Source organism: Tetrao urogallus (assembly GCF_951394365.1).
Source record: "Tetrao urogallus genome assembly, chromosome: 4".
Lineage (NCBI taxonomy): Eukaryota > Metazoa > Chordata > Aves > Galliformes > Phasianidae > Tetrao > Tetrao urogallus.
This window is the reverse complement of record NC_136817.1, coordinates 30694085-30716000: the sequence shown is the minus strand read 5'-3', so window position 1 is coordinate 30716000 and position 21916 is coordinate 30694085. Positions and strand designations below refer to the sequence as shown.

The 21916-nt window shown below is 39.4% G+C and overlaps 1 protein-coding gene across 1 annotated transcript in view; it reads left to right on the top strand.

Annotated features, from left to right (window-relative positions):
• Positions 1 to 21916, top strand: part of ADAMTS3 (ADAM metallopeptidase with thrombospondin type 1 motif 3) — a gene marked incomplete at both ends in the record, with an annotated part of 128889 nt that overhangs the window by 40490 nt on the left and 66483 nt on the right. Inside the window, one exon of the mRNA XM_079534710.1 lies at positions 1004 to 1160. Coding sequence (XP_079390836.1) covers positions 1004 to 1160 — 157 coding nt within the window. The remainder of the gene's footprint in view (positions 1 to 1003; positions 1161 to 21916) is intronic.

Here is a 21916-nt window from a genome sequence, read left to right as displayed (position 1 = left end):
TGTTTTTTCTGCTACATTTTATATACATGTTCATGTTTTGTATATTAATGCCTTTGAGAAGAGCTTGCAGATTCATCAAAATACGTATCCCATTGGTGTGTTCTGACACCTTCGATTATTCCATACCTGGTTTTCATTCTGTGTCATGTTCCTGCTTTTACTGGTTGTGCCAGAAGGAACAATATCGTGCTGCTGCCTTTAAGGGCAGTTTCAGAATCTAGGGCCTTTTCTAAGGATTTCCTAAGTGACTGTTTCCTCACGTGTGTTGCCAGATTTCCTTTACCAATATTTACTGTGATTTATATGCAAGTGCAAGCAGAGAAATTTTCCCTCCTGAGTTCAAATCTCTTTCCCCTTGAACCAGACTGAGGCAGGTGTGACTGCAGCCAAGTTTAATTGTGGCAATCATCAGAATGAATCTGCCTTCCCTCTGAACCCATTCCACAGCTTATACAGGTGAAAGAGATAATGTTCTGAAGAATCATCAGTGGCTATGTAGTTAGAGGATGGAGCCATGAGTGCTTAAGTAGGAAACCGTATGACATCTGCTGGTTTTAATTAAGTAAAATGAAAAGCCTGAGCTGTGAGGGATTCAGAATATGTGTATGAGTTAAGGATTTGCAGGACATTGCAGTACATAGTGTTCAGCATATAATACACAGATTACAAATTAGCTGTTTATAACATATAAGTGATAAACTCCTGTATGACTTTGGTGTTGGTTGTTTTTTTGGTGGCATAATGCATCCATAGGTATACAGGATTTCCTCTTACTATCTTTGAATGCTGGTTTCAGCCAGATGGACATCCTTAGAATGCAGAGGATATTGCCTCTGGCTGGAAGTCTGCAGAAAGGAAACCCACTGGTAATTTGATACTTATAATACAGTAATATGCTGAGTGTTTTATGCTTCACCTCTGTTGATATTTGTTTTTAAAGCCACAGGCAAGGCCATTAGGCTCTCAGCTTATGTATTTGTGTGATTTCTCTCTTCCTTACCAGGCTGGTATGATAAGAACTGATGAGGATGAATACTTCATTGAGCCTTTGGAAAGAGGAAAACAAATGGAAGAGGAAAAGGGAAGAATCCATATGGTGTACAGGCGATCAGCTGTAGTGCAACATATCACTGATACTCTGCCTGATGTCCACACTGAAGGTACAGTACACCTGTGTGCTTGTTTACAAATCTCTTCCAGGTAACTGTAGCCTACTGTACCTTTTGAAAGAGGCAGTTTTGACTGAGTTGCTGGAAAAGACAGTTTTTAAATATTTTGCTAAAATACATCAATGTCATGTATACACTTTCTCTGCCAAGAGCAGCACTTGTGCATGCGTCTGGGAGACCAGAACCTAGCCACGAGGTGTTCTCTTCAAGAAATGTTGCAAAATTCATGCTTGGTTCCTGCTTAAGCCAAAAGCAAAGTTTGTACTGATTTCAGTGGAAATAAGTCAGAGCTCTGCCTAATATGGTAAGATGTTATGGGACATGTTAATAGAAATACTCATATGACTTGAATATTCTAAGTTGTTATTAAGGTTCGCCTGTCTATGCAACTTCTGTTTAAAATTTGGATCTTATTTCTTTCCAGATAATAGCTGAATTGTGCCAACGGCTGATACTGTTTTCCCCCTTCTATGAGTTGTAGTCAATGCAGTTTGAAAGCAATTGTCTTAACTGGGTATATGCTTTGACAAATTCTGGAGTTACTCTCAATCTTAAAGACAGTCTGGTCTATCTGAGAATAATTATTGTGTGGTTTTAATCCATTCCAGCGCATGTTTTTTCCCTTGTTTTAATATTAAATGAATGTTTACAAGCCAGCATATTGCATAGGGAACGCTGAAGTTTTTGATGCTGTGGATTAAAGAGCAGCTTCATTCCCCTTCTGCAGTCGGTTTTTTCAACATCTCTCAGCTTCTCAAATTCCTTCTGTACTTTCTTGTGTTCACTTGTTCATGCAACTTAGAAGTGTTTGAAAAGAGCAAAAAGTACAACACAGAACTAGAATTAGATACAAATATTAAGCAGAGAGGATGTAAGCACTCCCTCATCACCAGTCCTCATGAACTTGAATTATTTAGTGTGGATTTGGAGTTTTGTCTCTGGAAAAATTAGGTAGGAATTGACAAGCATTTCAAATAAAATCCCATCAGGATTTTATTAGTCTTTCAGAAGGTAAGTCCATGCTGCACTATGTCATGGCAGTATCACAGCAGGTTTGGGGACCAGCAGCAGTCTGAATAATACAGGCTAATAAACCTAGCATTTCTCTGAGGTCTATGCTGCTGCCAAAGGTACTTCACTTTTGATAACCCAAATGAGGTCATTTAAATCATGCATCTCTGTTGTGTGAGTGACTGAACGACGCTAAAAAAGAGCTTTTATGCTAATAATAACAGGCTTGATGCTGTGTTTCTACCTTGAAACCATTTTGTCAGTTGGGCTGACAGAGTCAAACTAGACAGACAACAAACCAGACATTTTGATGATGGAGCCCCTGGTCTGCATTGGTGAACTCAGCATCTCCTTCCTTTACCATACTTCATGTACTCACAGACTTTATTTGCACATGCTTTGAATCCATGGAAACCTTTGCAAATTCCAAGTAGTTATAACATGGGGAAAGGCTGCAAGAACATGCAATAGCTGTGGCCAATTATTCACAGCTCTGTGGAAGAATTTATAAATTGCAGTTTGTAATGCATGAAGATTACTGTGAGTCTTTGAATGTTGTTTGGCATGTGGTCAGTGCATAAAGCTCTTAATGCCTTCGGCATATTCTGATCTTCTGCTTGATTGATGGGAATCCTTAAGAACAGCAGCTATCTTTTTGTAACTGGTAGTGATCTTTTTAGTGTCAAGGCCATGTGTCTGTAGCTGACTTCTTTGTGATCAAGAAGACCAAAAAGGCTTGTTTCTTACAGGTAGCTTTGTTTCATCCTTTGGCAGAGGAGATCTGTTTCTATGATGCTGAGTGTTTGTTTGGAAACAATCTATGCAGTACATAGTACAGCCCTTATTGGTGAGGGGAGCTGAGAACCACAGAGGCACGTGTGGCTACCTTGAGCATATTCTGTGAAAAAGGAAAGTCATGAAATAAGGCAGAACTTGATCAAATGTAGACATTCTTCCTGGACTAGGGGAACTTACTGTGTCACCAGGTTACTCTGGAAAAGTCTGTTTTAAGTGGAAGTGGAGGATATGGGTGAAGAGGTGCTGGTGTCTGCCACATGTGTACAAGGCTTATCAGTCTTATACTGAAACAGTTGAGTGCTGTGTGACATTTCTAGGATTGCTCTAAGCCTGGTTGGTGCTATAGAGAGCTGAGCAGTACAGATCCCAGGTTACCAACCTATTCACTCCTAGCAAAAATGAAGAAGTACAAACTTTTAGTTATGGTAGAGTCCAGCCGTCTGTGTTCATTGTGTATTCAGTTAGGTGCTTTATTGATGTACTACACAAATATTCATACAGAATGTTTGTATATGTCAGTTGACCTGAGGCAGTATCTTCTGATGAGGGAGTTCCATCGAAGCTGTCACTTTCTCATACTCTCTAACTGATATTTCTGTATTGGTGTTGTCCAACCTTTTGGCTTGCCTGAGCTGCATTGAGTGAAGAAGAATTGTCTTGGACCACACATAAAATATATCTGTAGTTAATGTGTACAGGCAACTGAACTTTTTTTATTTTTTTCCATTTTTTATTAAAACGTAAAGAAAAGAGAGCAACAAAAGCAGAAAATTAGAGGTTTGGGCAGCATTTGTTTTCTAGCCATCTGCAAGATATCTTTTCCCTCTTCTTTCTTTCATAATTTAAAATACAAAACCAAGGAATGCTGTCTTGTTCATCCACTTATGTATCAATGTGTTTGCAACTAAGTTGTTGATTAATGTGTTTTGAATTTTAAGTTTGTAGAAGTAGTATTCACTGATTTGTGGATAACTCACATAACTATACTTGGGTGAAAGTGTTCAGTGATGCCAAAGTATGACCCAGTCCTGTAGCACATGCAGATTATCAGCATAGGAAAAAGGGAGAGCTTTATACTACATTGCTGCCCATCATTTTTTAGCAGAGCTCTATTCCTGTAAGACACTCAGGCTATTTCAGTCCTAAGTTTATATTCATGGGCAAAACCTTATTTAACGTCAAAGAATTTCCTCTGCCAAATAACCAGAGTCTCACAGGCCTTTTGGTTCTGTGTGTGTGGTATCTAACTCTTATCTTTTTTTTTTTTTTTTTTTTTTTTTTTTTTGTCATTTCCTTTATTGTGAGCTGACTTACATCCAGAGTGGTGTTGGCAAGTCCAGATCTGTGCTTCTGAAGTAGAAAAAACCTTCAAGCCTTGGTAAACTGTGTCTGGACAGCAGACTTTAAACATCCTTTTTGAAAGGTAATAAACACATAAAACCTCCCTCTGGTTGTTGGCTTGCAAATTGGTTCAGTGTAATAGATAAACTGCTTGTAATGCAGCTCTTTTTTCAGTTCAAAAGTGGTCAAAGAACCTCTTCTGTAACCCACATATGAGAACACTGGCTCCATTGCCAATCATGATGTAGATAACAGTATGGCATGCCTGGGCTTTTGTGAGAACACTGTAGATAGATATTTGAGATACTGTCATTATCTTGAACTTCCTCCCAGGAGGGTTTCTTAGAATGTGACAAATGAATTTTCTTCTAGTGATGAACTTCCATTCATCTGTAATTCTCCTAAAGTTCTCCTTTTCACAGGTAAACAAACTACTTTCCAGTCTGTTATAAATCGTAGAGTCATTGAATGATTTAGGTTGGAGGGGACCTTAAAAGCCCACCCAGTTCCAGTCCTCAGCCATGGGCTGGTTGCCATGCACCAGATCAGACTGCCCAGGATCCCATCCAGTCTGGCCTTGAGTGTCTCCAGGGATGGGCATGCACAGCATCTCTGCACAAGCTGTTCCTGAGGCTGCCTCACCACCCCAAGTAAAGAATTTCTTCCAAACGTCTAGCCTTAATCTTCCCTCTTTTAGTTTTAAGCCATTCCCCTTTGTTCTATCACTATTAGACTACGTAAAATGTCAATCCCTCTCCTGTTTATAATCTCCCTACAAGTACTGGAAGGCCACAGGGAGGTCTCCCTGCAGCCTTCTCTTCTCCAAGCTAAGCAATCCCAAGTCGCTCAACCTTCCTTTATTAAGAAAGATGCTTCAGCCCCTTGATCTTCTTGGCCTTCTGAACCTGCTCCAGTGGCTCCACATCCCTCCTATACTTGGGACACAGTATTCTAGGTAGGGTCTAACAAGAACAGAGTAGAGGAGGATAATCACATCCCCCCACCCATGGGTGCTGGCCACCCATCAGTGTGATGCCGTCAGCAAACTTGCTAAGGGTACGCTAAGTCCTGCTGCCTGTGTTGTTGATAAAGATATTGAAGAGCACTGGTCCCAAGATAGTCCCCACCTGTGATTGGCCTTGGACATAGAGCTGTTGACAACAACCTGACTGTGACCATCCAACCAGTTCTTTACCCACCGAATATGCCACCCTTCAAATCCATATCTCTCCAATTTAGAGATAAGCATGTGGTGTGGGTGTCAAAGGCTTTGTACAAGTCCAGTTAGTCAACATCATTTGTTCTTTCTTTCTCCACTGATGCAGTCACTCCAACAAAGAAGGCCACCACACTGTTCAGGCATGGTTTGCCCTTGGTGAAGCCATGCTGGCTGTACTGGTTCACCTTCTCATCTCACATGTGCCTTAACATCTCTTCCAGGAGGATCTGTTCCTTGATCTTCCCAGGCACCAGATGTGAGGCTTACCAGCTGGTAGTTCCCTGGCTCAGCCATGAGCCATGATAATCCTCACTCAGCCATAATAGTTTCCCGCCTCCTCTGCTTGATTTCTTCTGCTGAGGGATGGAGAGCTCTTGTGCTCTCAGAAAGGTGTCCTTGAAGTGCTGCCAGCTCTGTACTGTTCCTTTACCTCTAAGGATAGTTTCCCAGGGTATCTCATTCAGCAATTTCTCAAATAGCCTGAAGTTTGCTCTCCTGAAGTTCAGGGTCCTGATTCCACTCTATTCCAGGCCCACATTCCTCAAGGTCTCCCAGGCATGGTTGCTGCAACATAGGCTGCCTCCGATCTTTACCTCTTTAGCAATCTCTTCTGCACTGGTCACCAGATCTAGCACCAATTCACCTCTGGTGGATGGGCATGTCCAGTACCTGAACTAGAAAGTTGACCATGGACACCAGGAATCTCCTGGAGCACTTCCAGGTTGTCATGTTGTTTTCCTTGCAGATTTCTGAGTGGTTGAAGTCCTCCATTAAGATGAGAGCCCGAAGCAAGAATGCCTCATCAACAGGTTCCCTTTGATCACGTGGCCTTTACTAGAGTCTGACCACCAGTTGCCCTTTATTGATCCAGTCCCTAATTCGAACCAACGAGCTCTCAACCTGTTCATGACTGTTTCTCAGAAATAGCTCTTCACAGTCAATCCACTTCTTAACATAGAGGGAAACTCCCATATAACCCATGTGATGGGTTAACATAGCAGCCCTCCTAATCAAATAAAGACTAAACATTACTCTTGTTCACAGGAAATCTTTATTACATTTGACAGTTTAAAGTTTTTATACACATTTGACTTCAGGAAATACATCTGGATGTGCTGCTTTGAAACAGTCAGCAATGTTTAAGCAGTCTACTTTATATAGATTCATGAAATCATTCTTCATTTCTTCTGCCTCTGTCCTCCACTCGGCTATAGGCAGAAATGAGGAATACAGATTGCTGGTGACTTAGAAATTCAGACTCATCTTTAGCCAACACAGACAAGTATCCAAGTTTTTAGTCATAGATGACAGATGACTCATCAAACTAGGTACTAAGGTTAAAAAAGTACTTAAAATTGTTGTTGTCAGTGAAGTGGAAAATATCTTTAAAACCCCTCTACCACAATGAAATAGTATATAGTGCATTGCATTCCCTCTAAAAGTAGTCAGTTTTGTTTGTAAGATACTGTTGTCAGAAAAGCTTCCAACTCCAGCTATATAGACATCTGGTGTTCCTGCAGGATTTTATAACATTTGGGAATTTTGTGTTCTTCAAACAATTGGAAAGAATGATATTAGGAATTTTAAGTCAGGAAAATTACCGGCTCAAGATCAAGATATTAGTAATGATTGCAATGTAATTGTATGTTCATTGGTTCATGTGCTGTGCTCTTAGATAGATAGATACACATCTATGCTCTATCTACCTCTCTGTTTTTCTGTATTCCAGCTATTTGTGATAAAGTTCCAGCGAGCTTTCTTGGAAAGGGGGTACCATAAATTTGGGTTTCTGGAGAAGGTATTAGGATGCCTGATTACTATGGGTTTAGCCTTCCCTTTTAGGCAGCAGTGTAATCTTATCCTTGAAGCTGCACCTTGTGCTTCTTTCTATTTACCGTATCCATGGCTATGAATAGCCACTTTAGAGAATGACAGCGTATGGTGTGCGCAATATTGGTTTCATCATTTGCTTTGCGTAGAGATTGTTTTCAATTAACTGCATTAATTCATTGATATAAAGAGCAGTGCTTATCTAGCATATGGCAGGCAGGGTTTTGTTGTTGTTTTATCCCTACAAAATGCCCCATCTGCTTACACCCTCACCCTGTGAGATCAGAGAAATATGGGTAATTTCTCCATGTTTTGACAGACTGGTGGCAGGAGCATTCATTTTTGTTTCATGGAGTGGTTATTTTTGTTACATAGATAACCTTCCTACTAATTCAGTTGATTTTGTTCTACCGTGTTTCTCTGAAACTGATCTTTCTTCTGCAAATGTGTGACAGTGAAGGGACCTGCAAGGAAGTAGTACATCCCCAGCAGTTGATGTTGAATATTGAATAAACACCCTGAATTGATACTTGCAGTCTCCATTGCACTGGCTGAGCTTGTTTGCTGGTTTGAAATGCCATGGTAGTTAATGCCAGTTAATTCTTTTGGACAGAGAAAGCTATTCCTCTTCTGCAGGATGATGACCAAGACTTCCCCTGGGAAATCCCTACTATTGAAAACCACTTTACTGTAGTCGGATGTGACACAGCATCAGGAAACATCGAACGAATTTCTCCCTTGGGAATGTAAAACAGGCTTGGTTATTCTTCCTTGTGAAAAACTGGGTCAGGAGAGTTACACAGAAAACCATGTGAAAATGGCCAGCTCATAATGTTTAATGTAGTCATGACCCAGAACAAGGATTTCCATGCCATGGAAATGGTATGGAAAATATATGTACTATCCTCATTTTTGTGTGAATGTAAGAAAATTACTGGAAATTTCTCTCTGTGCTCAAAAGTGAAGTAGAATCGACCATCATGAGCCTGGTAGCAGAATACAAATGAGTAGATAGATGCTTACAGCAAGTGACAGTGAGTTGAACCAGGCTGCTGAAAATACAGAGGGCTTTCTCATCAGGCATAATCAAACATGTGGATTTCTGCATTTCATAGAAATTCCCAGCTAATGCAACATGCTTTTGTCTAATCTTTTGTAGAGAAGAAACACATCCAGTGAGAGTTTATAGCCCAACAGTCTTAGTAAATCTTTTCAGCTTTAGTAAAGGAGATAGATGAGCAGAGAGAGGAGGAGGTATTTCCACAGCCAGCAGCCTTTGGCTATCAATTACTCTGGCAGGTTGAAAAAGGGACAGTTAGAACTGTGATGGGTTACCATCGTTAAGTGACCTGTTAGTGATAGGTAGAAATGAGTGAGCTGCATAGAGAGTAATCCTGTTCCTATGTGTTGCTACTAGAGATATATCTATATCCAGTACTTTTCTTGAAGACAATTTATGCAAGGCTGCACACCGTTTCTGAAAATATTTTAAGTAGTTGATATGTTCTAGAAGCCATATGAAAAGCTCTGTGATGTGACATTCCCTACTAATGCATACATACCTTGTGGGGCAGTTGTTTGCAGGATGCCATCAAGCACATGCTCTGCTATAGTATTTCACAAGTCTGTAGCGTCACTGGGGATCTGAAAGTGGTCTGCTTGCTGTGAGTGTTGATGCTCAGCAAGAAGACAGTGCTGGGCCCCTAGGAGGGAAAGCAACTTTTGGGACTTTTTTTCCTAAATACATTGAAGACTTGCTTTTAAGTGTCGGAGATGAGCATCCCATCAGGTATAGTCTGGAAATCCTATCATAGAGCAGGATGATTTTTCAGTTCTTCATGGGTGTGAATGTGCACAATCATGTCCTAATGGCTTTTCCATGTCAGATTGCCCTAGGAGGACACGAAACATCTTTGCTTCTCATTTTGTTTGAGTACTACAGGTACTCAAGGTCAGTGTTCACATTATGAGTTAGTCCCAAATAATGTCTTAAGGACAAAAAGAAACAAAGATGGAAAGACTTCATATAGGGGATGGAAGTTCTGTGGGAAAGAGGGGAGAGCAAGCTATGCATACAAAGCTGAAAAAAAACTCAGAAGAATATGAGAGTGTCATGTTAGAACATCGTTTAGAGAAATCTTCAAGATTTTATCACTGTTCCAGTTAGAGACAGAAAGATATACTCTGTGGACAGTCCTGAGTTGGAAGGACTTGAAAGGATTATAATATCACTCTGTCTGGATGAGATGAAAATAATCTGTTCTCTTTCATTAGTAAGCTGACAAACATCACCAAGATGTGTGAATATGAACCGTATTCCTTGAAAGCATTCAAGAAGCAATAGCAACAGGTGGAGAACTGAAGAACTAGAATCAAATTTGCATCCAGGAGGCCTTCTTTTCAAGTTTTTTTGAATCAGAATTGGGAGTATGGTAAAGTAAAATCTAAATCATATTTCTCAAAAATGTAGAAGCCTGATTTAAGTTCAGTGGAGTTTGTGAGAAGACTCAGATTTGTGCCAGTGAGGTAACGAGGCAGGCTTTGGATCATATTCTACTTGAGCTGATCACAAACAATATGATTTATCTTTCCTCCTGTTCATTCCTTTTTTATTTTTTCCATGCACTTTCCTTTCATATAGGATAATACTGACAACAACCTTTAGTTTGGAAGTTAGGCAGCATGTTAATGTACTCAGACTTCTCCTATTTTATTTTTCCTTTCACAATGTAGTGTTTTTTTAAGAAGACAACTTACATAGAGAGCACTTCAGATTAAAGTATTTTTGTAATTACTTCCTAACAGTGGGAAACAAGAAATAGGAGCCTTTATCTCCCAGCTTCCTTTCAAAATTTTCATTTTCCCTGAAGAACCAAAGTGCTTGTATGGATGATGGAGTTGCCATGGCACTGGGTTCAAGTGTCTTTGTCCCAGGTGGGAAAAATGTAAGAGGAAGAAATGATTTGGGAATTGCTCATGGTTGCTGGGGAATGAAAGCCTGGAATAGAAGATAGAAGAATGGGAAAGACTATTGCTTGCTTCAGAGACCTCCCTGAGCACTTCCCCAGTCACATTAGTGTTTCTTAGAATTGTTGTTATGCCAGAAGGTGTCTGAAGGTTTTCTCAGCAGAATTTCTCATGACCTGTGTTCTGATGGAGGATATTTTAGGTACTGCACAGCATGTTGTGTAAGTTTGTAGTGCAATAATAATGAGAAAGACAGAACTGATTTCTATGAGGACTTACTGGAACACATTTTGTGACATGCTGCATTATGGTATAGGCATTCTTCTCTTAAGTTGTACTGGTGCTAATAACCTGAAGACATCTTTTCTCTTTATCCAGAACTGCTAGAGCTTTTGCTTATAAATCAACCTTCTATTTTGCTTATAAATCATATTCTGTCAAATTGAAACATAACAGGGTACATCAAAGTTCTTGGTTAAATAGAGATTTGTTGGGTGAGCTTTTAAGATAACAGTTTGCTTAATCAAAGAGAAGGTAGTCAACAACACTGTTTTTGTATGCATGGTACAAAGGAAAATGAGTGTTGATGATGGATGAATTTACAGTGCATGGGGAAAAAAAGAGAACTGTGGAGGAGGAAGACTGAGAGGGAAAACAATGAAAAATGTATCGCGTGCTTCTAGAAATAGAAGTAGACAAATTATGTCTTTGGCTGCAATGGAATTACAGCCCTCTCCAAGGGTATGAGTGGGCATGTTTGTATTGCAGACAGAAGTGTAGTCACATCCTGGTTAAGCATAACTTGAATTAGATTTAGCCTCACTTGTTTGGATACAGTATCAGTACAACTGTGGAGTCCGTTGCTAACTGCAAAATATAACCAAGAAGCTGAGAGTATTGCTGGTGGGTTCTACTGTGCCATGCTTGCTTTGATCTCAAACCAGAATGCCAGCGGTGAACATGAGCCAGAAAGTGTGTCCTCTGTATGTCTTCTTCACACTGAGGTCTAGACCATGATGAGGCTTCAGACTTGTGTATTTTGCCCTCAGAGTTCACAGCTGGGCTTGACCCTCTTGTTCTCAGATGGAATTTGGGATTTGTATTGTTCTTGGGAGGTGTCTTGGTCTTTTCTTTTTTAACAAGTCACCAGAGACAGATAGAGAAACTGGACAATTGGGTGTAGAGTTTGGTTAGGGAGGTGTTCTACCTCACAGTCTATGTCAGTGGACTTTGGGTATTTCCCCTCATGTGCTGGGCTGTGCAAATTAGCATCTAGCTACCAGATTTCAATGATTAATGCCAGTTTCTTTGTGTGTGCATTAAACCCTGCTTCAGAAACTAAAATACAGTCCATTTCTTACCATAGGTGAACATCCAAAGTTTGTGACATGAATGGATAGAATTGAAGGTCCTTGTTTGTAGGCTGCGTATTAGATGCTGTCTTCAGTGATATCTCTCAGCGCTCCTTGTGTGTTTCTATTTGGTCTCTATATCTTTAAGTTCATAGAATCAAAGCACAGTATCTCAGCAGTTCCTTCTTTTCCAATATCTTAGCAGATGGAGATCCCAGAACCTTTCCAGGCCCTGGTTCCAGTGTTTGATTTAACGTTACGAGTTATTTTTCTGTAATGTCTAATTGGAGTTTCCCTATTTCTGGCTTACCTCTCATGCAATAACAACTTTCTGAAAAAATTACCCCAGATATTATGTCCAAAAAATTTCATAGGCTGTGAGGTAGTTGGGTGTTTCCATCCAGCCATGCCTTATCAAAATTTACTTAATAATTGCTGTGCATTAAAGATTTTGTAAATATACAGAAAGCATTTACATAAATCATGGCATGTTAGGCAGCAGGAGTGAAAAGTGTAGGTAATAGCTGACTCAAGATTGCGCTGCAATCAGAAGGTTTATGGCAAAGCTAGGAATAGAAACACATGCTACAAATACTTATCTTTCATTTTAAAAGGATAAGTTTATAAGGAGTACTGAGATATACAGAAATTATATTCCAGATACATTTTAGAATTTATATTAGTTAAGCACACCACTTCAGGGCTATTGCACTCCATGTCAGCATGGCTGTGATAAAGAGGTTAAGGCCAGAGCAATGCACAGCTTGGGGAAAGTCCTTTCAAATTATCAAGATAATTAAGAAAATTATAAATAGATGTATGATCCCTGGTCTCTGTTGTGCAGGCTTTATCCTGTTTGCTTTGAAATGTGTATAAGTGAAAGAGAACACAGACTCACCACTGAAAAAAAAGATTGTAAAATGTTTTTTATGAAAGAAAACTTCAGGAAGAATGGATCAAAAGGTGCTGGAAAGTGACTTAAATACTTTGTCTGTGTCATGGAGGTTACACTTACCTCCCGATGATAGGATTAGGGACATCCATCTGTTTAAGTCATCTTTAATTCTTGGCAATAACAAAGGAAAATTATTCTTAAATACAACCAAGGATAAAGGCTTGATTCCCACTGCAGGCACCCAAAGCCAGAGTATTAAAGCACACACAGAAATCTATATGAGGGAAGATTTGGGGGGGGGATAAAAAAATAGAAAGAGAAAGATCAGTACATGCATTTTGCAGCCATTGCAAAGTGTACACTGCTTCCCAATAAAAGCTACTTAAAGCACCTGAATTACATAAGAAGAAAAAAAGACAAATGGTGATAATGAGCAGTAGAAATTTTAAAATATTCTGGAAACAACTGTTCTCATGTGAAAGGAGCCTGTTTGGTTTACAGATTATATTCTTACACTAATGAGTGAAGACACAGCAAGATAGGGACCACCCTTTGTGCTCTTCCACACAAATCCAGCAATGTGAACAATTATGTATAATGTTAGAGAGGGACATTGCCTGGAACTTGCTGTTGCCTCCATTTGAGAAAGAGATGCTAAACACTGAATGTGTTGCTGGCTTTATCTGTACTAGCAAACACTAGCCAGCATTTGAGTCTTTCCTCTGCACTGCGTTGACTAGTGCTGTTATGTCAGATGTGAGTAGCAGCAGATTATGCTTTTCAGGGCAGCCTGATTCACCAAATGAGATTCACTAAGATACACTGAAAGACTAAGTAACTCTTGCCAAGGTTTCCTCTCTTCTGCCATTTTAATTCCCATTATTTGAAGGAGAGGAGAAGCTTTGAAGAGAAAGATGATATTTATATAGATGAACCGTTGCTGTGCAAGTGCTGGACAGCACTGTAGAACCAAGTTTAGTTCAGATGAAGATTAGCTCATTTCTATTGAGTTTGGTAAGGAGAATACAGGTGAGATGGTTTAAATGCTTTGAAGTTGGCTGGTAAGGCAGCATTGGGAGCAGGGGGACAAGGGCTGGTTGCCCACTGAAGTTCTGCGAGCTCTGGTTAGGAATCTGCCCTTCCCCAGCCCCTCTCACCTTAAGCTGTAAAACTGGACAAAAAGGGAGAAGCTTTGCTGAACCCCAGAGTACCAGGACAGTCTTTGTCTGAGCACACACACTAATTGGAAGCAGAAGGGCTGCCTTATGAAGATGAATTTATCTGAATTAAAGGTCAGGAACATGAGGAAATGAATCCTCCTACAGCATGCGGGGGCAGATTCTTGTTTCTGTGTTTTACATGTGCCTCATACAGATCTAGTATTAAAGTGTAATATTATGAACATTTCAAGATGCTTTCCTTCACACAAACAAAAGATTCCTTTTTAATCAGTGTGTTCTACGGGCTTTTTGGTCTATGTCTTCTATGTGAAAACTAATGAGAATATAGCAGACTGTAATGCAATATTGTACTTTTCATAACAAGTGACTGTTGCTGTTTTCTTTTTTTCCCTTAAGTTAATTGATTTTGGCTTTTTTTTTCCTATTGTGAGACACCTTCTGTCATTTTGGTTTGTTATTCAGTATATTTTACAAAGATTTTAGAAATGCAGAAGAAGGTAAGAATCCAAACCCAAGGGGGACTGTGCAACTTACTGTAGTTGGTATTTCCAAAAATTTCTGGATACCATATCATCATGCTTCATTTATGATAGCTAAGATGCAAAACTGATCTTGGGTGTACTTTGAGCAATTTGGATGATGCCAAGGACTGACTGGCAGCCTGTGCTCTTTTTGGTAGAACTTTTCCTCTGTGGGCCACATGAGGTTCGTGCATAGTAACTCTCGCAGTACTGTGCTTTGAGTTTCAAGATGCCCTGTGGAGCTCGTTGCATCTTTCCATTTGTTCTTCTAAAGCATTATGTAGATGATGAGTAAGAGTAAACTTGTCTTGTTAGTCTTAGGCAGGATGACACAGTATTGGGCAACTGAAGCTGATTGGAATGCATATGGAAACGACTAACATGAGAAAATCATCCTTGCAGTTAATTTTGCTTCCAGTGGACTGAGTTTCTTCAGCTCCATTTCTAGATTACAGATACGTAAATCGTTCCAAAATGCAATATTAAAACACCAGAGTAACAGCATGACCCAGCTGTTGTTTGCAGTAAAAATAGTGATTTTTTTTTTTTTTTTTTTTTTTTTTTTTTTTGCCAGAATGCCTTGCCTAATAACTCTTTTGAGTATTCTAATAACATGAGATAAGAATGTTGAGATAGTTAGGATTCTGGAGGTTATTAAAAGACATACAAGTCTGAGTCTGCAATTTGAGTTGGAAAAGAGAATTGCTATCTAAGAAAAGCTGGCTTCTACTGATGTAGTGACCTGTGGGAAATCAGTGTTAGTCTCTGTTAAATTCTGTGTGGTTTGCAAAGAAAACAGTGAGTGATGAAGAGGTTTATTGGCTTGTACCATTAGAAATGGCTTAAGAAAGCTTTTTGTTTGTGTGTCTTTCTCGCTAGTATGAGTGACAGTGCTGTTTTTCAAAATACATTCCTTGGAAAAATGAGAACATTTCTGGAGGAGATATCTAAGTAAAGGCTCTGGTATGTCTTGGGGGGTTTATTTGTGTCCTTTAGGGTATTAACACTTCCTACAAAAAAACAGCTACTTCAGCTACAAAGTCAGTGACAAACATGCCAGAGAGCAGGTTTATCCCAGAACAGGATAAAGTAGATAAAATAGCTCATGAGACTAATGAAGGCTGAGTTGACATGCACTTTCCTGACCTTGCTTTTCTTATTGCCCTCTATATGAGTCAAGGAAGAGTGATTGTGTGGGGCTCAGCATGTGATGCAGTTCAAAGACTTCAGAGAGTTCATACACAAATATTTGGTTATGCATGACTTATGTAAGGAAGAGCTCTCCTTTCTATTGTTAATGACAAACAACTCTGTGGCAAGAAAGAGTAAGAGTTTCTCCCATGTTTCAGCATGGCCTATCTTGTCAACCCAGGAACCTGGAGAAACTTGGATTAATGTGCTTATACTGTCTAGTGAGGACAGGGAATGGTTGTGGGCAGAGTCTGCAGTCAGGGGTTCATTTAGCTGGGCCAAAGCAAAGGATGGATGAATTACTGTTGGTCTAGCTTGATGTCTGCCCTGCTCTGAGAGCAGGGGAAATGTTAGGGATTTGGATGTGCTTCTCTGATGTGTTGTTTTCTGGGGTGGTGTAAGCTGGGATAGGCATGCTGCCAAAAAAAAAAAAAAAAAAAGAAAAAAAAAAAAAAGAAGAAGAAGAAGAAATCTTGCTCAGATGCTGAAAATGTCTTAAGCTAACTCAGCCCCTTTGTACACCGTTACCTGCACTTTTTACAAGCACCCTTTTTTTTACAAGAAGCCTTACAGAAAATGTGCTACATATTAAAGTCTGGTTATCCAAGTGAGAGGTAGTGCACCTGCTCATCCACTTAAAACAGCTTTGTAGACCCACTGGTGAATTCAAGAGTGTATGTCTGCTATTTCTTCACTTTAATGCATGGACAGCTGCTCTGTCTGTTACTGCTTTCAAACTGGTCAGCTATTGCTAAAATTGGATGGATTCTGGCCTTTTAATTTGCTGCAGGAATAGAATAGAATTAAAGATTTTTCCTGATTTTTATTGTTGCCTTTATCATAATAGGCAGCAGAAGAAATTCTGTTCATGTCTTTGTAGTGACTGTCAGTAGGCAGTGACTCATGGAGCAGCTAAGCTAAAAAGGGTTACCACTTGCTGAAATCCTGTGTTAATAAAATTTTCTTACAGAATTAAATGAAGTGGTCCAAATTAGTGTCACTTCTATATTAAAAAGCATTTGTGACATCAGTACAATCTGATTGTTAGTTGCTTTGGTGATGGGAGTAAGCATTAGAAAGCACTCTCTTCCAAGAAGGAATTGAGGTGGTGCTTTCCTCTACTCAGCAATAAATGTGTTAGCAATATTAAGGCAACAGGTCATAACTCTGTTAATTATTTTCAAAAGTCAGAGTGGTGTGATAGTCAGCCACAGGTTTGTGGCTGTTTCCTACCCTAGAGCATCTTATTAATCATGTTATCATGAAGTTCTTGGGCTTGCTTTTTCCCAAAAGGGAAATGTAAAGGTTAATGCAGTAATAATTTACTGCTTTAGTATATACTCTGATCCCTTTGATGCAATCTCTTCTTGAATGTATTTCAAAGGTACTGCAAAGTGGTGTGCTTATTTTTGAGAAGATCTGCACAAGCAGGTATTGACAGATTGGTTTTTTTAGGGTGTTACTTCCTGTAGCTCACCATTTCTATTTGCAACAATTGACCAAGTGGGAATGAAGTAATGATTCAGGAAAAGCCTTTAGGACCCAATCTGGACCAGATATGTGGGATGCACTGTGCAGCTACCATGAAAAACTGACCAGATTGCTAGTCAGCATGTGCAGAAGGATGATGGTTCTGGCTAATGGCTTACCTAGCAGCCCAGTATAGAAGTGCTGGGAGCAAGTGTTCTCAATTGAAGGCTCATTTGTCCAGCATGGCATGCTGAGTCATACCACCTCTTGCCTCTCCCAGCAGTCATGCTGCTGTGGAAAAAGAGATGTTCAAGCACGTAGATTAGAGAAGGCACTGCAGAAGAGAGGCTGCTGCTGAGCAGTTCCTTGGGAAATGTAAAAGCATGAGAGAACCTCATGGGATGATTGCAGACTTCCTGCCAATATCACAGGCCTTACTGTCCTCTTAAAAACTAAAAAATAAAAACACAAGACCAGCATTGCCAAGAGTAACCGAACCCAGAGAGGCTGTGGTACTGAGGTGATTGCCCCTTAAAGGGGGAAAAAAAAAAAAGAAAACTCATAATAAACCTACCTACCTTTTTGTCAGCAGCCAAGCTCACCTTTCTGTACCTCTTGTTCTTTCAGATCGTTGAATAGAGTCTGATTCTTCACTGTTTTGTTTTGTTTTTTTCCATAACAGGAACTAGCAATAGCATGCCTGGGCTCGTTTACTTCAGAAATGGATCTGTTTGTTGCCCTGTTGCATAGAGCCATTCTGCTCTAATTGCTGAATGCTCTATAGAGGCAGGTGGACTGAGACATTTACTGTTGTGATATGGGAGGAGTTAACCTGGAAAGCTTGTCAGGGAAAAGCAGAATAGCCCCAGTTTTCAGAAAAACCTTGAATAAATGGCATAGTTGCTATTTTGTTACAATTTTTTTGACATTTAAGCTGTTGTTGAGAAATAATTTTGTCCAATGGGAATGAAGGCAACAATTTCGTTTTATTGGGAATTTGAGTACTATTCACACCTCAAAATGGTTGGAAATGCAACTTATGTAACTCTTTGAGGTCAAGTCAGCGTTACCCTTCTTACAATATAGAAGTCAGTACATAAAATCATCCTTGTTGATTTGTTTTTCACTGGGATCTTAGACTTTCTAACTAAGTCCAGCCAGAAATAATCAGTGTCATTTGGTTCCGTTTTTTTGTGGATGTTCATTTGACTTTTTTGAGTATCTGTGATTTGATGATAAAGATTCTTCATTATTTTTTTCAACTTGCTTGTAACAGAAAGGGATGCCATCAGCATTTTTGTCTGCGAGATGAGTTCTTTGTGAAGCAGTCCCAGAGTAAAACTGGAGCTTTTTATTTCCTCAGCTATGCGTACAAACTGTGGTATGCGTACCACGGCCTTCCTGAAGACGATATGCTTGGGCTGGCCAAACTAGCCTGCACGTGGCCTGCTGCCCCTGGGGGTCTGCCAGGCCTGGTCTGGGCACTGCTGTCCCTGCTGTCTGTGCCAGCACTGAGCAAACAGTGTTTGAGAGCACCTACCAAGGTGGAGCAGTTTTGATGTTAAACTATGCTGCCTCCTAGGCTTTCAAGGGTTAAACTCAACATTAATGTTTTCCAGGTGTTCTCATAACACTGAGTGAATACATCAAGCTTAACTTGAAATTCATGTTGTCGAACATTTCCGGATGCGTCACGTCCAAGATGCTTGCTCCTTTGCACCCATGCACTTATGGGAGTCAAGTGTCACGCTCTTGATTTTCTGCAGATTATAAATAACAAGTCTGCATTGCTCAGTTTGCACGCGTGACCCTTTCCATGTGGAAGCAATGTTAATACTCAGCTGATTCAGATTTCAAGTGTGAGATACAGCATGCTTGTAAATTTTCCTTATGTGCTTTCTTTCTCTCTTGGTATTTTCTCCCGATTGGTTTCCTGTTTTAAAACTTATAGAAATATTCACCAGCTTTGGTGAATAGTAAGCTAACGTTGACCAGATACTTCTTGACTGAGCCTAATTTGAGGTATATCTGTTGCTTTAATTTGATCTGTGGCAACAGCTGTTTTGAAAATCCCTGAAAAATATCTTAGAAGGTTATCTTAGTATGGTCAGTGGGTTGTAAGTCAAATGTAATTAATATCATCATAGATTCTATTAGTATTTGGAGAAAACTGTATTTCTTTCATAGAGCTGTTACAACAGCAGAAGCCAAGGACATTTAAATATATATATATTAATTAAAAACTCTAACAAATGCTTAGGAAGCATTGAGGAACCATGTAATTAATAGTTTGTCCTTAGCAGACCTTAGCTGTACCAGATAAAACTGGGTTCTTCTCAGCTTCTTCCAAAACAAAACAAAACAAAATATTTTTTTTTCATTGCTGACTGCAAGTGAATTTGCAAACAGATGCATTTGTGTCTGGGGTTTGCTATTTTTATGGTATTTCTCAATTTGCTTTCACAGGGCTGATTCTTGATTTATTTCAAGTCCTTTTTCTTAATCAGTTTGCAGAGTTTCCCTGCCAAGAATAAGTAATGATATATTTTCATTACTTCCAGCACTTCAGAGATTCCAGATTTCTGATGCCCAGAACATTAACTACTAGAGAAGAAAATAAGTGTTCCTTTTCTTAACAGTTGCTCTTCAACAGGGAACACAAGGTGAGATAAATCAATTAAAAGAGTCAGGTGTCTGAGTGACCAGCAGTTCAGTTCTTGTAATGCCATACAATGTTCGCATGGCTGATTATAAACTACCTTAATTGGACAAAGGCTGACAAAGCTCTGACCTCCTCAGATTTGCTTTGTTTGCTTTTTTGTCAAACATGCTTTTTATTTTTGCTGGCAAGACAGACTCATCATTCATATTTATTTTTTACATCTGAAGTTTGTCAAGCTGCTTGGAAAAATATGACAATGAAAGACATCTGGGCATCCCATCCACTTTCTATTTGGAAACATCTGCATCATTATTAGGAACTTCTTAGTAGCACTGAAGTGAGCAGATATCTTCTCTTTCCTTCTCCAGGCTAATTAATAATTGCTGGTAGTGAAAGAAATTCAATAGGTACTAAAAAACAAGTATCTGTTTCTTGGCCAGTCTTTTTAATACCACATAGTTAGGATGCCTTAATGTTTGTTCCTGAGTAAAGAATAAACTCATAGCTTTGGATGGGGAAGAACAAGGAAAAACTGCTGAGAAAAGTCAGCAGTGTCTCCTTCAGATTGTTCATTAGTTTTATCTATAGGACTTTAAAAGTTAAGCACTTGTATTCCTGAATCTTTGCCAGGCAGGTTGATCATCAACCTGTTGTTCATCAGATGTTTTTTCTTTGTAAACCCAGAGTTCTCAGTCTCAAGCTGCCCTTCCTCCATTTTTAAAGCCTAAGAAATCTTCTTTAAGGTCCTAGCCTTTCTTTTTTTCACTTATTGTGGGAGAGCTGCTGAATTGTAGTGGCTACAACTGGAGAACAGTATTTGATGAATTATCAAATACAAGATACATTCATCACATTACATGAGACATACACTGAACCCTGTAGTAACCAGAAGGTAAGACTGTCAATTCTAAGCTCTAGTGATTGTTCAGTAACCTGTCTGTGACACTGGGTAGGAACTGATGCAAAAAAAGCATTCAAATGAAGCCATGTTCCTACATTCACCAGTGTTAGACTTTCCAAGGCACTTCCCAGCAAGCTGTGGGTCTCTCCTACATTCATTTGTATAATCCTTTTTGACCTTTTCCTGAAACAATGATTTATACAGTTCACATAGGTGCTGTGGAGCACTTCTGTTCATTTTGACCCTGTTACCTGGCTGTTTTATTCAATCCACCCTATTCCCTGTGTTAGGAGAATATTGGTATATTGATTTTACTCGTCCCTCCTCATTATCTCTTTTCCAGTCCAGAAGGAAATACTTGAGTTTATCTCTCAGTGTGTAAGCAGTTCTTTCTTGTCACTTCTCCACAACTTTCCAACCTTTCTGAGTCCTTCTGGAGATGTCAGTGTGGGTACCTGTGTGCAGCAGTCAGGATGTAGGCATGTTGTGTGTATGTGCAAGGGCATCATGTTTGCTTCTGTGCAATTGGTTTCTTTTCAGCTTCTCAGTTGAGGAAAGTTATCTTTAGGGAATTCTGCATTTTATTTGACATTTCTTTTTTAAGACACCATAAGTAATGACTCTGCATATGTGCATGTTTCCTTGTGTATTAGTTCTCTCATCTTAGGGCATTCCTTTGTTACTAGGTGGTTGACCTATGATGAGTGTCTCTTAGGAAGATGCATTTTCTTTCTGTAAGGTTTACTTGTGAATATTTGATGGTGAGCCTGCTACCTGTTCATAGGCTTTGGAACCACTTTTTTTGGCAAAATGCTTGTGGTCTTTACACCTATAAACTGCCCACATAGCACAGCCACGTGCACAGTTATGCCACATATCTGAGGAGCATTTCATGTGTAGGGGTCTACCATGGTGACCATGGTAGGATTTGTCACTGCCATATTACCATCTGAGGAGTTGTATTAAAATTAATGAAAGAAGAATGGTGGCTTAGAAATACCAATGGATGAAGTTGTTTTTAAAAATCTGAAGTTTGATAGTACATGTAGATAATGTGGTTTGTGGATGACATCCCTCTGACCTAGAATGAACTTACTTTGTTCTTTCCATAGTAAGATACTGAACTGGCAATGTGCTGATTTTCTGAAGTTGGACTGTGTTTAGACTGCATGGAAAAGTTATTGTGATGCCACTGATGAAATACATGAGTTTGAGTTTAAAATGTTCTGAATGCTGAAAGGTAATTGAATATAGCATTGTAATAGCGAAAAGAAATCCTAATTCAGATACGTAACATCAAAATGTGCCACAAATTGTAAGCTTTTTCCATTTTTTTTTGGTATTTTCTGAATGTAAACCACATTCTACTTCTTGATGTCACAGGTTAGATGGACAAATGAAATAAACC